A 15,860-nucleotide genomic window follows, 5' to 3' on the forward strand; every position below is an offset into this window, starting at 1 on the left:
AAGTAACCCAATCAAAACCCTGCCTAAAACCCCTCTACCGCTTTCTCGTTCTTTCCGACTCCTTTGGCCAGAAAACAACACAGAACCATGAAATTCGCAGTGAAGGCATGGAGCAGTGGAAGAGCACGGGCAGGGGTACTCCAGCTGGGCAGCTGCCCGAACCCAATAGAGACCCCTGCTCTTCTCCTCTCTACCCGAAAGGGCCTGCCCCTTTTCATACCCCCTGACCTTCTCCCTTCTCTTCCTTCCCCCGACTCCCATCTCCTCCATCTTAGCTCCCTTCACTTGTAAGTACTTCTAAAATTGCATTCTAAATGTTTCTGAATTGGGTTCTGACAACAAACTTAACATTTTTACCATTCTGGCAGCTTAGAAGGCATCTCACCTCAGACAATATCAAAAATAGGAGGATTGCATAAGATGCTGGGTTTGCCGGACCACGGATTTGTAGCCATTCCGAGAGATTCTATTCAATGCCTCCCAGAATGTAATAGCACCAATAAATTGGGAGCATCTTTCGAGACTCCCTGTGGTCGCAGTTTGGTAAGTGCCCTCATGAACATATTGGTTTCCATGTACTATTAATTTGTTTTTGTGTTAATGTAGTGAATTTACAGTTGGTTTTTATGTGTTTGTAGGTTAAGCCTGTAGAGTATGTTGAATTGATTTTTTCGTTAAAGCCTAATATATGGACCGCCTTGGCGGATGAAGTTCCTGCATGGGTGTCTGATAAGAGGAACAAGACCTCTGTTGATCGAACTGTAAGATGGCTCGACGAATGCATTCAGCTAAATCGGGTAAAAAAAATACACTATTGTGCTATTATCAAACACATACTTTAGAGAGGACTAACATTAATTGCATATAATATGTATAATTTGCTAGTTGTATCACTAGAAGACCTAGTGTTGTAAAAGTTGTTACTTAGAAGCTAGAATATGTTGGACACTTTTGTTTGACGAATGTGAGTTGACAACTACGTTCACATGATGTTTGTATCCTCAGCAAGTTATTGAGGAGTACATCTTCATTTATTTGCATCAAGAAAGCTACCTAAATGAATAGTTGATCAAGAATGTTTACTTCTAGTACGAGTTATGTTGCTGCCACCTTTAGCTTTCCAATAATTGATGTTCATGTCTAGAATGGTTATTACAAGTTGTTACAGCATATAAATGCCAAATAAACTCATGATTACTATATTACCTAGATGCTTGTTATGAATAGCTTATATGATGGTATCAAATAATCAATTTCCAAATAATACGTATTGGCCTGATAAACTAACCTTGTAAAAAAGTAGTAGTAGAATTTTTGTCACCATATACTGTGAATATCACTCTCCGACCCCAAAGAAAGTAGGTCTTGATATTGGTACACAGTTACCATGAATGCGCTTTTTGCACAGTATCAAGCTTAATTTTATACTGTGCTTTGCTTTATATGGACTTTGTAGATATTTCATTGTGTCCTCTAGTACCCTTGAAGTCATTGTGGAGGTTGTTGGTTTTCAGTTTAATTTTTGCCTAAAAAAACAGTCGGTTTAGTTTTGAATAACTTTGCCAGGGTAGTTCTCCTTTAATTTTGATTGTTAGTTTCATCAGAGTTTTAATGTGACTGATGTCTTGATGCTGTAATGGTTCAACTTTATTTGTAGGGTTTGAAGTAAAATTAAACTGAGTTTACTCTTTTTTGTTTAAATTAAATGATGGACATATACTAATCATTCAAAATGTAGGCAGGTGGATCTGTTTTTGGATCCATTGTTGGAGGATCTTCTGTTCTAGAACGTGAGCGATGTGCGCAAGAGGTGGCTAGTCGAAGTGTATCAGGTTAACTGCAGTTTTCTATTATTTTCTTCTGAAAAAAGATGTATGCATATGCTCCTTTTGTACTTTTGATTATTTTCTTCTATACACTGGACAGTTGGTCAATTGGATATAATTTTGGTCTAATACTTCCATAGGCATAAATGTTCAATCTTCTTGTTACTGTATTACAAAATTTTTGTTGTCACTGTAGCTTATCAAATTTTACTTTCTTTGTGGATTATGTCTTTTGGGTTTCATGGATTTTGAGAGATATTAAATATAACTATAGTATAAGCTGAAAAGCATTTTTGTATTATGGTCAGATTTGTTGTATGTTTTGGGGAGTATCGCAGTTGTTCCATTACATAAACTACAACATTTTTTTTTTTACTTTTTTTTTCCTTAATATTGATCTGCAACAGTATATTAACTGTTTCGACCTCTTCACGTTCTCTTCTTCACCTTTGCACTTGCACTTTATTTCAAGATCTACATCTGAATGTACTATTCCACTAAAAAACAGTAGAATAAAATGTTCACTACTAACAACTTAAAGATAAACATTCTTTACTCCTGCCGATAGGAGATTGATGTCATTGTTATAGAACTATCATGAATGGGATTCAAGTGTATCTTCCGTCTCGTACATGCATGTTATCACCAGCTCAGTCTATTTGGCCTATATAATAATGAATTAATTCAAATGTTGGAGCAAGTTCACCTGATTTCTTAGAAAGTATGCACCAAAGCATGTCATCCTTACATGGATTTTAAAACTTATCATAAAACTTCATTTCAGAGAGAGAGAGAGAGAGATTTGTTATATGTTACGAAATACAACAGGATAAACTATAGTTTCTCTGCTCTGACTCCTAAAGCTTTACACCGATTAAATGTCAAAAATCCAAGTCAATGGATGTTGTTGCATTCGTCGTCCTAATATTTGATGTATTTGTTTTGATGTACCGGTGTATTATTATCATTACTATTTCATTTGTGGTATTGTTAAACTTTTAGATGATAAGAAATACATCTTTGTGCAGGCTATTGGATTGGAGGTTTTGGGCTTGGAGAGAGCATGGATGAGCGCCCTGCTCTCCTTAATGCTGTTACTGTAAGTCACAACATTTATTTCTAGACTTGATCAGTGAGTTACATTCCTTGTTTTAGTAGCAGCATTTCCATTTGTCATATTTGAAGACACTTAAATGACATTCGTAATCTTTGAAGATCAGTGGTTAAGCAACTTAGTTCTATTTTAATATGAATCGAGTCCTGTCCTTGCATAAATGTGTTAGGCTGGATGAATGAGTCGAATGAGTGTTGGTGATAGAAGTCAATATTTGTTGTCAGGGTTTACACTCTCTTCTCTTCTCATAGAGAGAGGGAGGGAGGGAGATCCATATGTAATATTCGGTTGGCACTTGAGGTCAAACAGCTATTATCTGGTCAAAAAGTATTAATGTATCATATCACTAGGAAACAACGCTATACTATAATTTGTTTGTGGTTCTTTTAGGGGAATTTGGTTCACCCCTTTCAGGGGTTTGATGTAGATGTTTCTATAGCATAATCATTTAACAATTGACATAATTGGATGATAAATTTCACATTCCCTTCTTGTACATTAGATTAGCACGCCTCCCCTCATATTTATACTTTTCATCCGCCTTTCATCTTTTCAATGTCAAAGAATAAAAAGGAAGGAATGCGATTGCACAAAACAGGAGTATGAAATCATCTACAGGAGTGTATAGATCATGTTTTTGTGCAGTGTGAAGTTGTTTCTCATTTTTGGGAGAGGGTGTTTATAGAGGGGTTGAGTTGGAAGATCCCAGCAGGGAGTCTTGCTCTTTTAAGCGCCACTAATAACGGCTTCCGAACAGGTTGCAATGTGCTAGATGTCATGTGGGTGCTTTGGATGGAAAGAAATAGAAGAATTTTTATGGGTTGTAGGAGCGTTGGATTAAGGTGAAGTTTTTGACAGCTCTATGGGCTTCTGTTTCTGCTGAATTTAGAGAGTATAGCATTTCCCTCAGTTTGCTTGACTGGAGGGGAGATGTAGTAAAGCATAGGGTTCTTTGGGTGCTTTGTCTGCAAGTGTGTTTGGTGTATTTTCATGGCTTTTGTTGTTTTCCTACCTTGTTGCTTGTGGACTACTTGTCCACTTTTATTGTATCAGTTTTTTTATTTTCTTTTTAATGAATATAATTTGTTTCTTTCTTTGAAAAAATTAAAAATTAACACTCCTAAAATGAAGACTTTTATTTAGTGTTCCAAACAAAAATAATAAAGATGTCATCTTCAACCATAACTAAAATGTTAGAGTGCATCGTATAGTAAAGATGTTCCTAATTTTTTTGAATCAATATAGCGACAATACCAATGAAAGAATTACCTGAGGATTAAACCTCAATGCACAATGGAGTGAGTTGCGCCCCCACAAGTTATTTATTCACAGAGATATTACATTAAGCCAAAATATGGTTAAATAAACATGGTGGATTTTCAGCATCCACAAGTTTAATTCTCAAACTACCATCACATCAAGTTTCATCTTTTTGGGTCTTGGCGTGATAGTAAATTGGTAGTTGGACTTTCTAAGGAGCACACTGGCTACTGTACAAGTTTCTGTTCTGTTACTAACAACTACACTACCAAAATTAAGCTGATTCTTCAACAACAGTTTGAAGTTACTTAAATTGATTGTCACAGTAATGTTGTTCATTATTAGTTCTATATTCTGTCTTCTTAGCTGAGTCGATAAAAGAAACGATTTTATTTTCTTTTATCATTTTTGATATCTAATAATGCTAGAATATGTTCAGGATATTTTAGAAGAGGAGAAACCACGCTTGGTCAGTGGGCTTGGACTTCCAGGTAATAGGTGTACCAAATTTACCATAAGTTGGTCTTTTCAATCCCTGGTAACACATAACTTCTGAGAAAATTTTATGGCTTCAATAGAAATATATCTTTTAGCTAAACATATTCGTGTAGTATTTGCATGAGTGATAGTATTCATTCTGTGATCTTTCATATGGTAATATATTGTAATTTTGCAATTGTTTGGACAATACATCAAAGGGGGTTATTTCCATCTTTATAATATCTGAAATACATGGTTTAAGTAACATATTTTTGGCAAATGAACTTATTCTTTTTCTTATTTCTGGCAGAGGAGGTCTTGCAGGGTGTTGCTGCAGGAATTGATATCTTTGACTCTACGTAAGTTGCTCATTCTTTTCTAACAATTTCGGCATATGTCTCTCCTTGCTAGTATCTTCTCCATAACGGGTAATATGTATCAATCTGTTGCAGGTATATATACCATCTTACCGTTGGAGGCTTTGCACTTACCTTCCCACTAGATGGTGTTGAGAATGTCTCTGCTTTTCAGTTAACTAATATAGGAAGTGATCAAACAAAGATTAATTTGAGAGCAACAATTTACAGGTAACTGATGACTTCACTTTATGCTTGTTGCATTAACAGTATTCACAAGTGTATTGGTTTCATATTCTGTATGTCAGGTTGATAGTTTAATAGCAACCCAAGTTTGACCTTAACTCATGGATAAACAATGCGTGAAGAGATCCATGTTTGACTTTACCGTGTGCTTAGCTAACCTCTACCAAGAATCACCTAATGCTAAGTAACCTTTCTAGATTTGTTCTTCTTACCAATGATATATCTTTGTTGTAACAGATCCCTGTAATTCAATTATTTTTCATAATGCAACCCGACAGATTGCCCAAGCTATCTTTGGTGATAACAAATGCTATTATTTTAATTTAGTTCCAAGTTTATTAGAGATAATGCTGGTTGGGATAGCATTTGCTTTTTGTGACATAAATTTGTGAAGTCCAACCTAACATATTCATAGAATATTTAGCAATCATTTATTGCCCACTATATCCAAAAATAACTATTACAGTGCTCGCAAGAGATGTTATCTTGACATTCTTTTTCACCCTCTTTTTTCAGGAAAGACACTTCACCAATTGCTCAAAACTGTAAATGTTACACATGCCAGAATCATACAAAAGCGTACATCAATCACTTGCTCAATGTTCATGAAATGCTAGCTCAGATTCTACTTGAAATGTATGTGCTACTTTATTTGCTTCCGATTATAGTTTTACAGTCGGCATTATTTTTTTTAAATTTTTTTTTATTTTTTCCTCATGATCATCATATTATTCTTTGATTTGCAGACATAATACTCACCACTATCTAAGTTTCTTCCGCTCAGTAAGGGAGGCAATTAAGTCTGGTAATTTTGAGCAATTCAAACTGAAATTTTCTGAGAGTAAGCGTTATCATCTTGCTTCTGAAGCTGCTGTTGCCTGCATGTGAGTTAACGTTTTCATTATGTAATTTTGGAGACATACTGAAGAGAGTTGGATTATATTGATGAGCCAGTAGTGAAATGTAGATAATTATCAATTTCAAATCAATTTGATGACCTTTCCTTTCATCCTTGTTGGTAATTCCCAAGAAATTCCAAGAGTTGTGTAGTTCAAGATTCTTACTTTCTTGGCTCTTCTTCAGTACTTTCTGACTGAAAGTACTCGCCTTTAGCAAGTTTCAAACACCTACTGAGAACAAATCCAAATGATTTTGTATGTACATGATTGAAGTTCAGGCTCTGGTAACGTTATTTTCAGAGTTTTTTTTTTTTTTTTTTTTTTGTATAATTAGACTAAATAAACAGGCCAAAAAAAGAAACTACATCGGTTACAGGGTATTCATGTAGATAACTTGGGGAGGTTGCTCCATATACTCATATAGATGGTGTATTCAAACTACACTTAAATGGCACATCACCAATCACGTTAACTTTTCGATAATCATGAGCTACAATGCAGTCCCAAAACCAGCTTTCATCTGCATGTAGCTACTGATAACACTCTTGAGAGGGTAACGGAAATCCGACACACATTGTTCATCAGTTGGACTCTACATGGAAGATTAAGGCATCGGTGTGACTGTAATTTCTATTAGTGATGTTTATGTGTCTCTTGCCTCATTGTGTTTATATTTGGTCCTTTTTCAGCTGTGAATCTAGGTACTAAAGTACGAACAATTCTCAAACCTAACCCTAGCTGCAACTGTTCACCGTCCTCCCTTGATCTTATTTCTTCTCACTTTTGTGTCTCTACCTCTGATCTCCCTCGCCTTTTTCTCCCTACTGCCCCTCTCTCCTCTTCTCGTTCACCTCCCCAAGTCCCCAACCAGGCCATACATCGAAGCTATGACAACAAGATTAGTCGCTGCACTCACTATTCATGATGTGAGACGTTGGAGTTGGCTAACAATGGTTATGACATACACTTGTGTGATACTTGTAGACTACTAGAAGTGGGATGTTCTTTGGGATGAAAAGGAAAAATGAAAAGAAGGCTTATTGGCTTAGGCCACACATTTAATAAAGCCTCTTGCAGAATGGGATATGATATGGAACTATTATCTCGTGGAATGGAGAATATGATACCAGAAAAGCAATTGTTAGAATTGTATTTGTATGTGCATTCTGCGACTTAATTTCATACTATATATATTTATCTTGATGCTGTTACTGTTGATGCTTGTAACGAGGCCTAATTCCAATATCAAGGATTGTATATTCCCAACCCGATGCAGCAGCCCTTGCTGGTCTTCCTTAGGTGAGCATCACTTGGCAGTCTCTATGTCACCTCACCGTGTCATTCACCAAGTACAGAATCATTTTGTTAGCCCTCTGTCAGCAAGTCTTATGACACTGTTTCCATTATGCTGCAGAATATTGAACTACATCCAACCCTGCTTACAAGTGGCTGGAACAAAACATTTGAAACCACACGTTCTGATGCTCTCCTCACTAATTGAATGTTTTATCATCACTCCTGTATCTGATATCTTGATGTGGAAATGGTTTGAGAATCACCTTCTGAAGGAGCAAGGCTGCTGCTGACCAGCATTCAGACATGCATGGAGCATGGTACTGTGTTGATCTGTAATTTTTGAACCAGCTGATTGGTAATAATACTGGTACGTAGATCTGATTATGGAGGGATGTAAGCAAAATGAAGTCATTAGGAGACTTTCCAGCTGGAGATATTAACTAGGCTAATGTTATAAATGCACAGTTCAGTGGGAACAGTCTTTTTGAAAATATGGATTATAAACTGGTTTTGATCACAAAAGGTTACCTTTTGATTATACGGGTTATGAAGTGGTACACTATAGCTGGTTTCAGTGGGATGGTTGCCTTCTGATTCCATGTTTCACTTTGTAGTTTCTTTGTTCGTCATCGTACAAAAGCTTTAATAGCTTGCAATAGAAACTTGTTTTTTCCATTCCACCCATTAAGTGTTTCATGTCTCAAACCTGCATAAAATTTTCTGTACCAGCAATGAGGATTCTAAATTTTTTCTTCTATGATATAAAGCATCATTTGCTCTTATCAAGTATACAGCTGTAGCCTCATTGGAGTGCTCAAAATATAGGATGGCATATGTGCTCCCTACCGTTCTTCTTGGTTTCTACTTTACACGATTTACTCTACTTTCTGATGATGGATTTTAGTGTCCAAATCAGTAGAGAGCACCTTTGGCTGGACCAAGCTATAGAGTATATACTCATCTGTCATTGTTCTATCTCCTTGGTTCTTTCTGTACTTGGTGCTTCTTCCTTTCCATATACTACAAATTTTGACAATCTTTCACCTGTAGGTCTTTAAAGCTACTGATCACTCGAAGGATGATTAGTGCTTGGATCACCACTGCTTTTTGGGATATTATTGCATTTGCATTGCTGTGCCTTATCTCCCATCTTTGCGCACCATCTCAGGCTTCTCAGCGGTTTAATTCTTTTGGAATATAAACATGCTTTTCTTTCTTTTATTTCCCTTTTTATTGCAATTTGTAAGAGGAAATGTCTCCTGAAGTCATTGAATTCATTCTTAAGTTTTTACTCTGTTTACCTCCGTCATTTTGTGCCATATTTATTTACATAGGTAGATATTGATGGTCTTTTGTTTATATTAGATCAATCATTTGAAGGTGGATGCTCTAACTCAGATTGGCAATCTGCTTGGTGAGACATATGATGTGAAAGGGTACATTGCTGCACAATGGCGAGGTAAACATGCTAGGATCTTTGTTGAAATATAATTAGCCAAACCTTTTAAGATCTGAACTGTGTCTGCAAAAACGTTGGATATATACTACTACGAGTATGAGAACCAGCTGCCTGCGTTTTGTTTCAAATCTCATGAATCTTAACACTTTTGGCATTATTCATATCCATTTGAATGTTATTGAGTCTGGCGTTATTAATAACGTGATAGTGTCCATGTGCATGAGGAACCTATGGGTAAAGCTGTCAACATGGCTAAGACATCTGCTCCTTTTGATGTGCCTAAGAAGCTAACTGCTTGATCAAAAGGAGTCTGAGCCTGTTGGGGTTGGGTCCTTGGAATGTTGTGTCCAATAAGAAACGAGGGAATAAGATTCATAAACGTGTTTCTGTACAGGATGCTGACTGCTGAGGGTAGTGCAATAGGTTCTCCTCTAAGGATGAAGGGGAACTGGGGATAGTTCGTCGAGAAGCTACTGTTACCTAAAGCATATTGAGTCTGCTTCTAGATTTGAGGTTTTATCGTCAACCGAAAACAATGATGTGGATTGGAAGAATTCTGGTGTAAACTTGAGCTGTCAACTGAGATTTTGGCTACTGTGAAAATCTATGCGAGATAGGCTTATGGAGTTGGTTCTCAATCTTTGTGAAATGCTGCTCACAGTAAAGGGAAATCAAAAGTCCTTAATGCTGGGGACCAAGGCAATCAGTGTCCATAAGTTTGCATGGGTCTCACTCAACCATCATGAAGTTTGGCAATGAATTGTCACAAGACTTTCTGAGAAAAAATGGTCATAAGACTAGTTGTTATTTTGAGATTAGATCTACTTGTACCCGGCCTTATTTGCAGTGTTCTGCTCCCCATGTTAGTTAATGTCTTTAAGGTTCACTACCGAAGGAAGAGGTCTAGTGATCAAAATCCAGGTGCTGGCGGTGTTTTAAGAGATTCTACTGGTCTTTGGCGTCAAGGTTTTTTGGCTAGTTTCGGCTTTACTGGGTCAAGTAGAACTATGGGGTGTGTTCAATCGGCTGATAGTCTGACATGCATTTACTATTGCATCATGAGATTATGGTTTCATTGTTCCAGCAGGTAATGCAGGTTTGTACAAACATGTTTCGTCCTTACTTTCATTTCGACAAAGATGCTTCTTTTAGTTTGAATTAGTTACATCATGTTGTGGTTAGTTTTTTTTTTTAGAGTAATATTCAACCATTTTATTAATGATAAACATAAGAAAGATTACAACTTGAGAAACTACATCAAAATATAAAATAACAAAAGAAATACTAGATGCAGCAAAACATCGAAAAGAAAACCTAACAAGGGTACGAAGGGATGCAATTAAGCATTACAAACATGTTTCGTCCTTACTTTCATTTCGACAAAGATGCTTCTTTTAGTTTGAATTAGTTACATCATGTTGTGGTTAGTGTTTAGCTCTAGATGTGTAAATTTTACTGCATCTTAATCAACTTCAGTAGATCGTTTGGTACAATCATTTTTTTTTTTTTTGGGTACAAAAATATTAAATTTTGTGCTTAATGAAGAATCGAACCAACGACCTCCATGATCCAGACGAGGTGCTTTGCCAACTGCGCCGCCATACCTATTTTTGGTACAATCATTTTTACTCCGTTGACTGAACGGCGACGACCACCTTTCGCTTCTCCGCTACTCCATCGGGGAGTGGCGGAGGAGCCTCGATCTACTCCACCATCTCTCTTCAAACGTGTTCGGTACGATGATTCGATCTATGAGAAAACCCCAAAAGTTCAAACTGATTCGAGGGCACCTACACCTTTGGGGTCGCCGGAATCTGCTACCCTGAAAGCACCGATGAGCTATGCGAACTCAACTCTATTTTGCAACCCATTAACCGTTTCTCTACTGCTATGACGGAGGATTTCACTATGAGCGATGAAGGTAAGTTGGGTGTCTTTTCTCAGAGAGTGGAGGATAAACTTGATCTTGAATGGACTTGTGTTGTGATTGTTAAGTTGATGGGGAGGCTTAATACTGAGAATGCAATTGATTTTATGCATCGAGCCTTGACTAGAAAATGGAAGCTCAAGGGACCATGGCAGCTTTATTGATTTACCAAATTCCTTTTTCAATCATTGTGAAATTTCAGCTGTGTGAGGATATGGAATATGCTCTCTGTGGTGGTCCTTGGATCATTGCAGGGCAAACCCTTGTTGTCCAAAGATGGAGGCCTGATTTTGGCCCAAATGAGGATAAAATCACTCGAATGGCTGTTTGGGTTCAAATAAATGGGCTAGCTCCCTGTTAGTATTTCAAGCAATTTACTAGCTATGGAGAGAATTGGCAATATGTTAGGGAGGATTGTCAAAGTTGATCAGCACACATTAGCTCAAGCCAGGGGGAAATTCTGCAGGATTTGTGTTGAGATTAGCCTTTGAAACCATTTGTGGAATTGGGATCCAAACCTTACAGTGTGGTGTATGAGGGTATCTCCACTATATGCTTCAATTGTGGTGTTTATGGTCATATAAATTAAGGATCATTGTCCTTATGTTGAAACTCAGATAAATTCTATGCCACCTGCGCCGATGGAGTCTGGCGGTGAACAAAGCAATTCTGGTGGTCTTACTGATATGAAAACGGATGTTGCCAAGGGAGATGTCAATGAAACTAATCTGGTGCCTCCTCTTCCTGATACTAATAATAGCAAAGTGACAACTAATTCAGGCATGGGTCCTTGAATGATTATGAGCTACAGAAACAAAAGGCATGGTAGCTCTGGTTATGGTGGCGTCAAAGGGAGAGCTAACAATGGCTCTAGATTTGTTCCATTGCAAACTAATCATGAGGATGAGGAAGAGACCATTGATACCAATGCTAACATTGAACCTGTTGCTAACATTGAACCTGTTGATACCAATGCTTTGTAGGGGGTGACAATTTCTTCACGAGCTCTACAAATGTGTGCCCAATGATCAGACACTCCACATCGAGAACATACATCTCTTTGCTCAAACTCCATTGATTGAGGCGCTTTGAAAGGGTCATTTAGATGACTCTTAGTGTTGGTGGTGCCACCAACATGGCCAGAGGCGTTGCTTCCCTCTCTCTTTCCACGTTGACCTCTTCGGTTCCGTGTTCGCCTATTTTGGCGGTTACCTTCCCAAGTAGAGTGATTATATGGACCAGAACGTCCAGAAGTATCCCTAAGATTAGGGTTTCACTCTTGGCGCATTCTCTTAGGGGCGTGACTATAATTGGATTCCGGAATATGTCCTGTTCCCACGGATCTCGAATTATAGTTCTTCACAAGGATTTGTCATGCTTTTCAGCAACATTCGTAGCTCCAATGAGCTCATGAAACCTTGTGATTTGTCTTGCAGTAACATCGATTCGATAGTTCTTAGCAACCATCAATGCAGAGACGGGGAAAGTAGAGAGAGTCTTCTCAATCAACATCACATTTGTGATCTCTTTACCACAAAATTCCATTAAGGATTTAATGTGAAGTGCTTCCGAGTTATAGTCAAGAACTGACTTGAAATCACAGAAGCGGAGGCTATGCCATCTCACTTGTAGGTCAGGAAGCAAGGAGTCATGGACGTTGCCAAATCTATCTTCAAGTGAGACCCACAGCCTTTTGGGGTCTTCTTCATTCATACACTCGTACTGGAGTGAATCATCCATATGACGAGTCATTAGGATGATGGCTTTTGCCTTATTTACCTCTAATGCTGCTCTATTTTCTTCCAAAGCTTGAGCTTGCTCAACAGTTAGCACGTCCTGGCTAGGCTCGAGAATCGTATCCAATATTCCATCGGCCTTGAGATGCTGGCGGATATTACGAACCCACCTGTGATATTCAGAGCCAGTTATTCCCAATGGAGCAAAGTCCAATTTGTTCAGGTTACTCATCTTGAAAGAGAACAAGAAATTAGGGTTAGTTTCGGAGCGAAAAAGGCTACCACGAAAACAAATAAAATTTCTGAGCGTAGTCGCTTCCAAGAAATTCGATTCCAAGAGGGGTTGGATTAGATCCAAACAATGATGTTTGCGGTCGATCATTTTAACTCAACAAACTCTAAGTTTGGAGAACTCTACAAGCTCCAAGCTTGAAGTGAGCACGAACCCACATAGTTCTGCTTAATTTGGTCTCCCCTATGATAAAGAAAGAGGGGTAGAAGAAGGGAGGTTGCAAGTCCCCGAAAAAGAAGAGAAATTAAATTTAAAAACTCTAAAAAAGGGGAACATTTAGTAAAAAATACCTCGAAATAGGTCGCCGGAAAATTTGACAGGAAAAAGTGGTCGGCAAATGGCCAGAAAAAAGTCGCCGGAAAATGTCCGGACAAGTCGTCGTCGGAAAGTGGCCGGAAAATGGTTGACCGGAGGGCTGGCCGGCGTTGACCGGATGCTGACGTGGTAGTGTGGTCTGATGTTGACGTGGTAGTGAGGTCCCGTTGCTGACGTGGCAGTGGGGTCCGGTGTTGACGTGGCAGTGGGCTGGGCTGCTTCTTTCTTCTTCTTTTCTTTTTCTCTTCTTTTCTGCCGGACGATCAGGCAGCCGGTTTAGCAAGTTTTAGGCCGGTTTTTGGACTTTTTATTCCGGTTCCTGAAACTTCAGATCAAGGGGCTTCTGCTACCAAAATTTGGTGGAAATTGGAGGTCCGGAAGATGGTGATAGGTTTCCGACCGGTTCTTGGGGTGGGGCCGCCAGTTCTAGACTCCTGGGATCAAGTTCTTCAAGGTGTGAGGTGGAGGCAGAAAAGGCTTCAATGTTTTGTATTCGGATTCAAGGTTTTTAGCTTCTTGAATCAGGGTTTGGCTATTTGTTTCAGGGTTAGGGCTTCGTGCTGATAACGTTGTAGAGAAACTGAAATTGAGAGGAAATCGCTGTGTATTCTCATTGATAATAGGGGCCTCTTTATATATATAGAGGATTACAATGTATAGAATCTCAATCATACAAGGAAAGTAATCGTACATTGAATAGGAATCTAGATCATTCTAATTTAACTCTATTACCACTAGGTCAAGTAACCTAGAGTTTGGACCAAACACAAATTAGAGTTTACTTGAACAAGTTTCTAAATATTAAACCCAAAAAAAAAAAATCAAAGAAATAAAGCAACGAAACAAAATTTGAAATTTTACCAAGTTGAGTTCATAACAATAAAAGAAGTTTGAACTATATGCAAGAGAGTGGTGACCTCATAATAGATTCGCATCAGATTGAATTAGAATATAACCATTAATTCAACTTCGACTTGTAGAACGGGACTTTGAGTTTTAGATTAGGTCCTGATTCCTGAACAAACAAATGCCTTCCAGCGCTCTTCTGATTGAAGCTGAAATTTTAATGATGAATTAGTTTGTGTCCTATCCCCGTTCCTAGATCGCTGTTTAATATAATGATCTTAAATGGTTTTTGAATAGTTGGGTTGTTAGTAGTTGCATAAGCTTGTGGCGATGGTAGCCTCGTTAGTGCTAAGATTTCTATCTTGTAGAATGATTTTGGAAATCAAAATTGAGAGGAAATTTTATAGTAAAGAAAAATTTTGCAGCAGCGTGAAATACTCAAAAGCAATTGCATGTAAAGTGTTTAGTTACTCTGAATTCCTCTCGAAGCATAATTAAAATTAAAAAATTGTCATTTAGAATAAAAGTCCAAAAATTTGAACTCTCCTAAAAATCTAAACTCTCCCAATATTTTTTTTTTTGAATAAAGGGCTGGTGCGGCTGCCCTCAAGCATTGATTAATGAAACTGTCGAATACAGGGGGGGCATTGAGCCTAAACCCCTGATTACAATAAGCATCTAGAGAATGTCCTGAAATATTATCATGAGTCTCTACCAAATAAATGTATTCAACAAGGCACCAACTAGCAAAGAGCGCTCTACTGGCGACTCTATTTGCTTTGACATAGCGGTGACATAATGGAAAGATAACTCGATATGTAACTCGATTACAACGTAGCATAATTACCATACGTACAGCTTTCCTACTATGTTGCCGCCGGAAGATAAATCTGACGACACTTAGTCTCACCCTGCCACTAGGTTGTAGCGACCGTTTGACGAACCAAGGAACTCGCTGTCTACCTAGAGCAGACAAGGCACTTTGAGTGCACACACAGGCACATAGCCCAACTAGCCCTACAGAACAAGGGTAGGGACTTATTACTCGTAAAATGCGTAACCAAACTAAACAACATAAATAAATAACAACTAAAAAGAAACTAACAGCAAGGGCATCAACCCTCCAGGCCCAAGGCAACATCTGCACCAATCCGTCTGCCCCTCCTCCAGGACCACCGCCCGACCATCGCTGTAAGGACGCATCTCCGCTTACTTGTCTCAGCCCACCGATGGACTACCAGCCAGAAAACCACCATGGTTTTGCATCGGACACCAAATCAAGCACAGCGCAGCCGTCGTCCCCCCCCATCAGGACCTCGATCCCAGCTCGCCTTTCCCAGATCACCCCATGACGCCGCTTCGACCCGAAAGAAAGGCAGCCCTCCTCCGAACCTAGCCTTCAGCCACGCCGCCGTGCTAGATGTAGCCAACGTCCAGCGAGAGAGATGAATCCTAACCGATCCCAACTGCCAAGTACAGGATGCGCCTACCGGCACCACAGCCCGTCCGGCCAATAATTTCAAAGGTGAATATAATTCTCCATCTATATATGGATCACAGGTGTTGGGTCATGTTTTCGTTTATTTTAAAACTAATTTCATTTTACCTCCCTCACGTTTACATCTTAAATCAATTGTACGTACCCATACACTTATAATTTTATCACATGCATCCATGTACTCTCAAATTTAATCAATCATATCCAATCATTAATTTTTTCATCAATTTTTTTATAAATTAAAAATGTGGCTCTAATGGGTCTCTTGTAGGATGAAGATTCACTAACGTGGGATGCAAAATTAAACCGT

At 38.5% G+C, this 15,860-nt stretch overlaps 1 protein-coding gene across 1 annotated transcript; it reads left to right on the forward strand.

Moving 5' to 3' along the window:
• On the forward strand, positions 1–6,458 carry LOC112175604 (queuine tRNA-ribosyltransferase accessory subunit 2). Its single transcript, XM_024313305.2, has 10 exons — positions 1–287; positions 369–543; positions 639–797; positions 1,739–1,832; positions 2,855–2,925; positions 4,640–4,691; positions 4,991–5,039; positions 5,133–5,267; positions 5,799–5,918; positions 6,029–6,458. Exons 1-10 carry the CDS (start codon positions 88–90, stop codon positions 6,168–6,170), a joined length of 1,197 nt encoding a protein of 398 aa, XP_024169073.1. The 5' UTR covers positions 1–87; the 3' UTR covers positions 6,171–6,458.
• The last annotated feature ends 9,402 nt before the right edge of the window (positions 6,459–15,860 follow it).

The sequence above is a fragment of the Rosa chinensis genome, chromosome 7, assembly GCF_002994745.2.
Source record: "Rosa chinensis cultivar Old Blush chromosome 7, RchiOBHm-V2, whole genome shotgun sequence".
In the NCBI taxonomy this organism is placed as follows: domain Eukaryota; kingdom Viridiplantae; phylum Streptophyta; class Magnoliopsida; order Rosales; family Rosaceae; genus Rosa; species Rosa chinensis.

What these genes read in the sequence shown, in the direction of transcription:
- LOC112175604 (XM_024313305.2), top strand. Translation starts at nt 88, where the DNA reads ATGAAATTCGCAGTGAAGGCATGGAGCAGTGGAAGAGCACGGGCAGGG. An exon ending in CTCTCCTTAATGCTGTTACT is followed by an intron (nt 2,926 to 4,639) that starts GTAAGTCACAAC and finishes GAATATGTTCAG; the next exon opens with GATATTTTAGAAGAGGAGAA. An exon ending in CAGTGGGCTTGGACTTCCAG is followed by an intron (nt 4,692 to 4,990) that starts GTAATAGGTGTA and finishes TATTTCTGGCAG; the next exon opens with AGGAGGTCTTGCAGGGTGTT.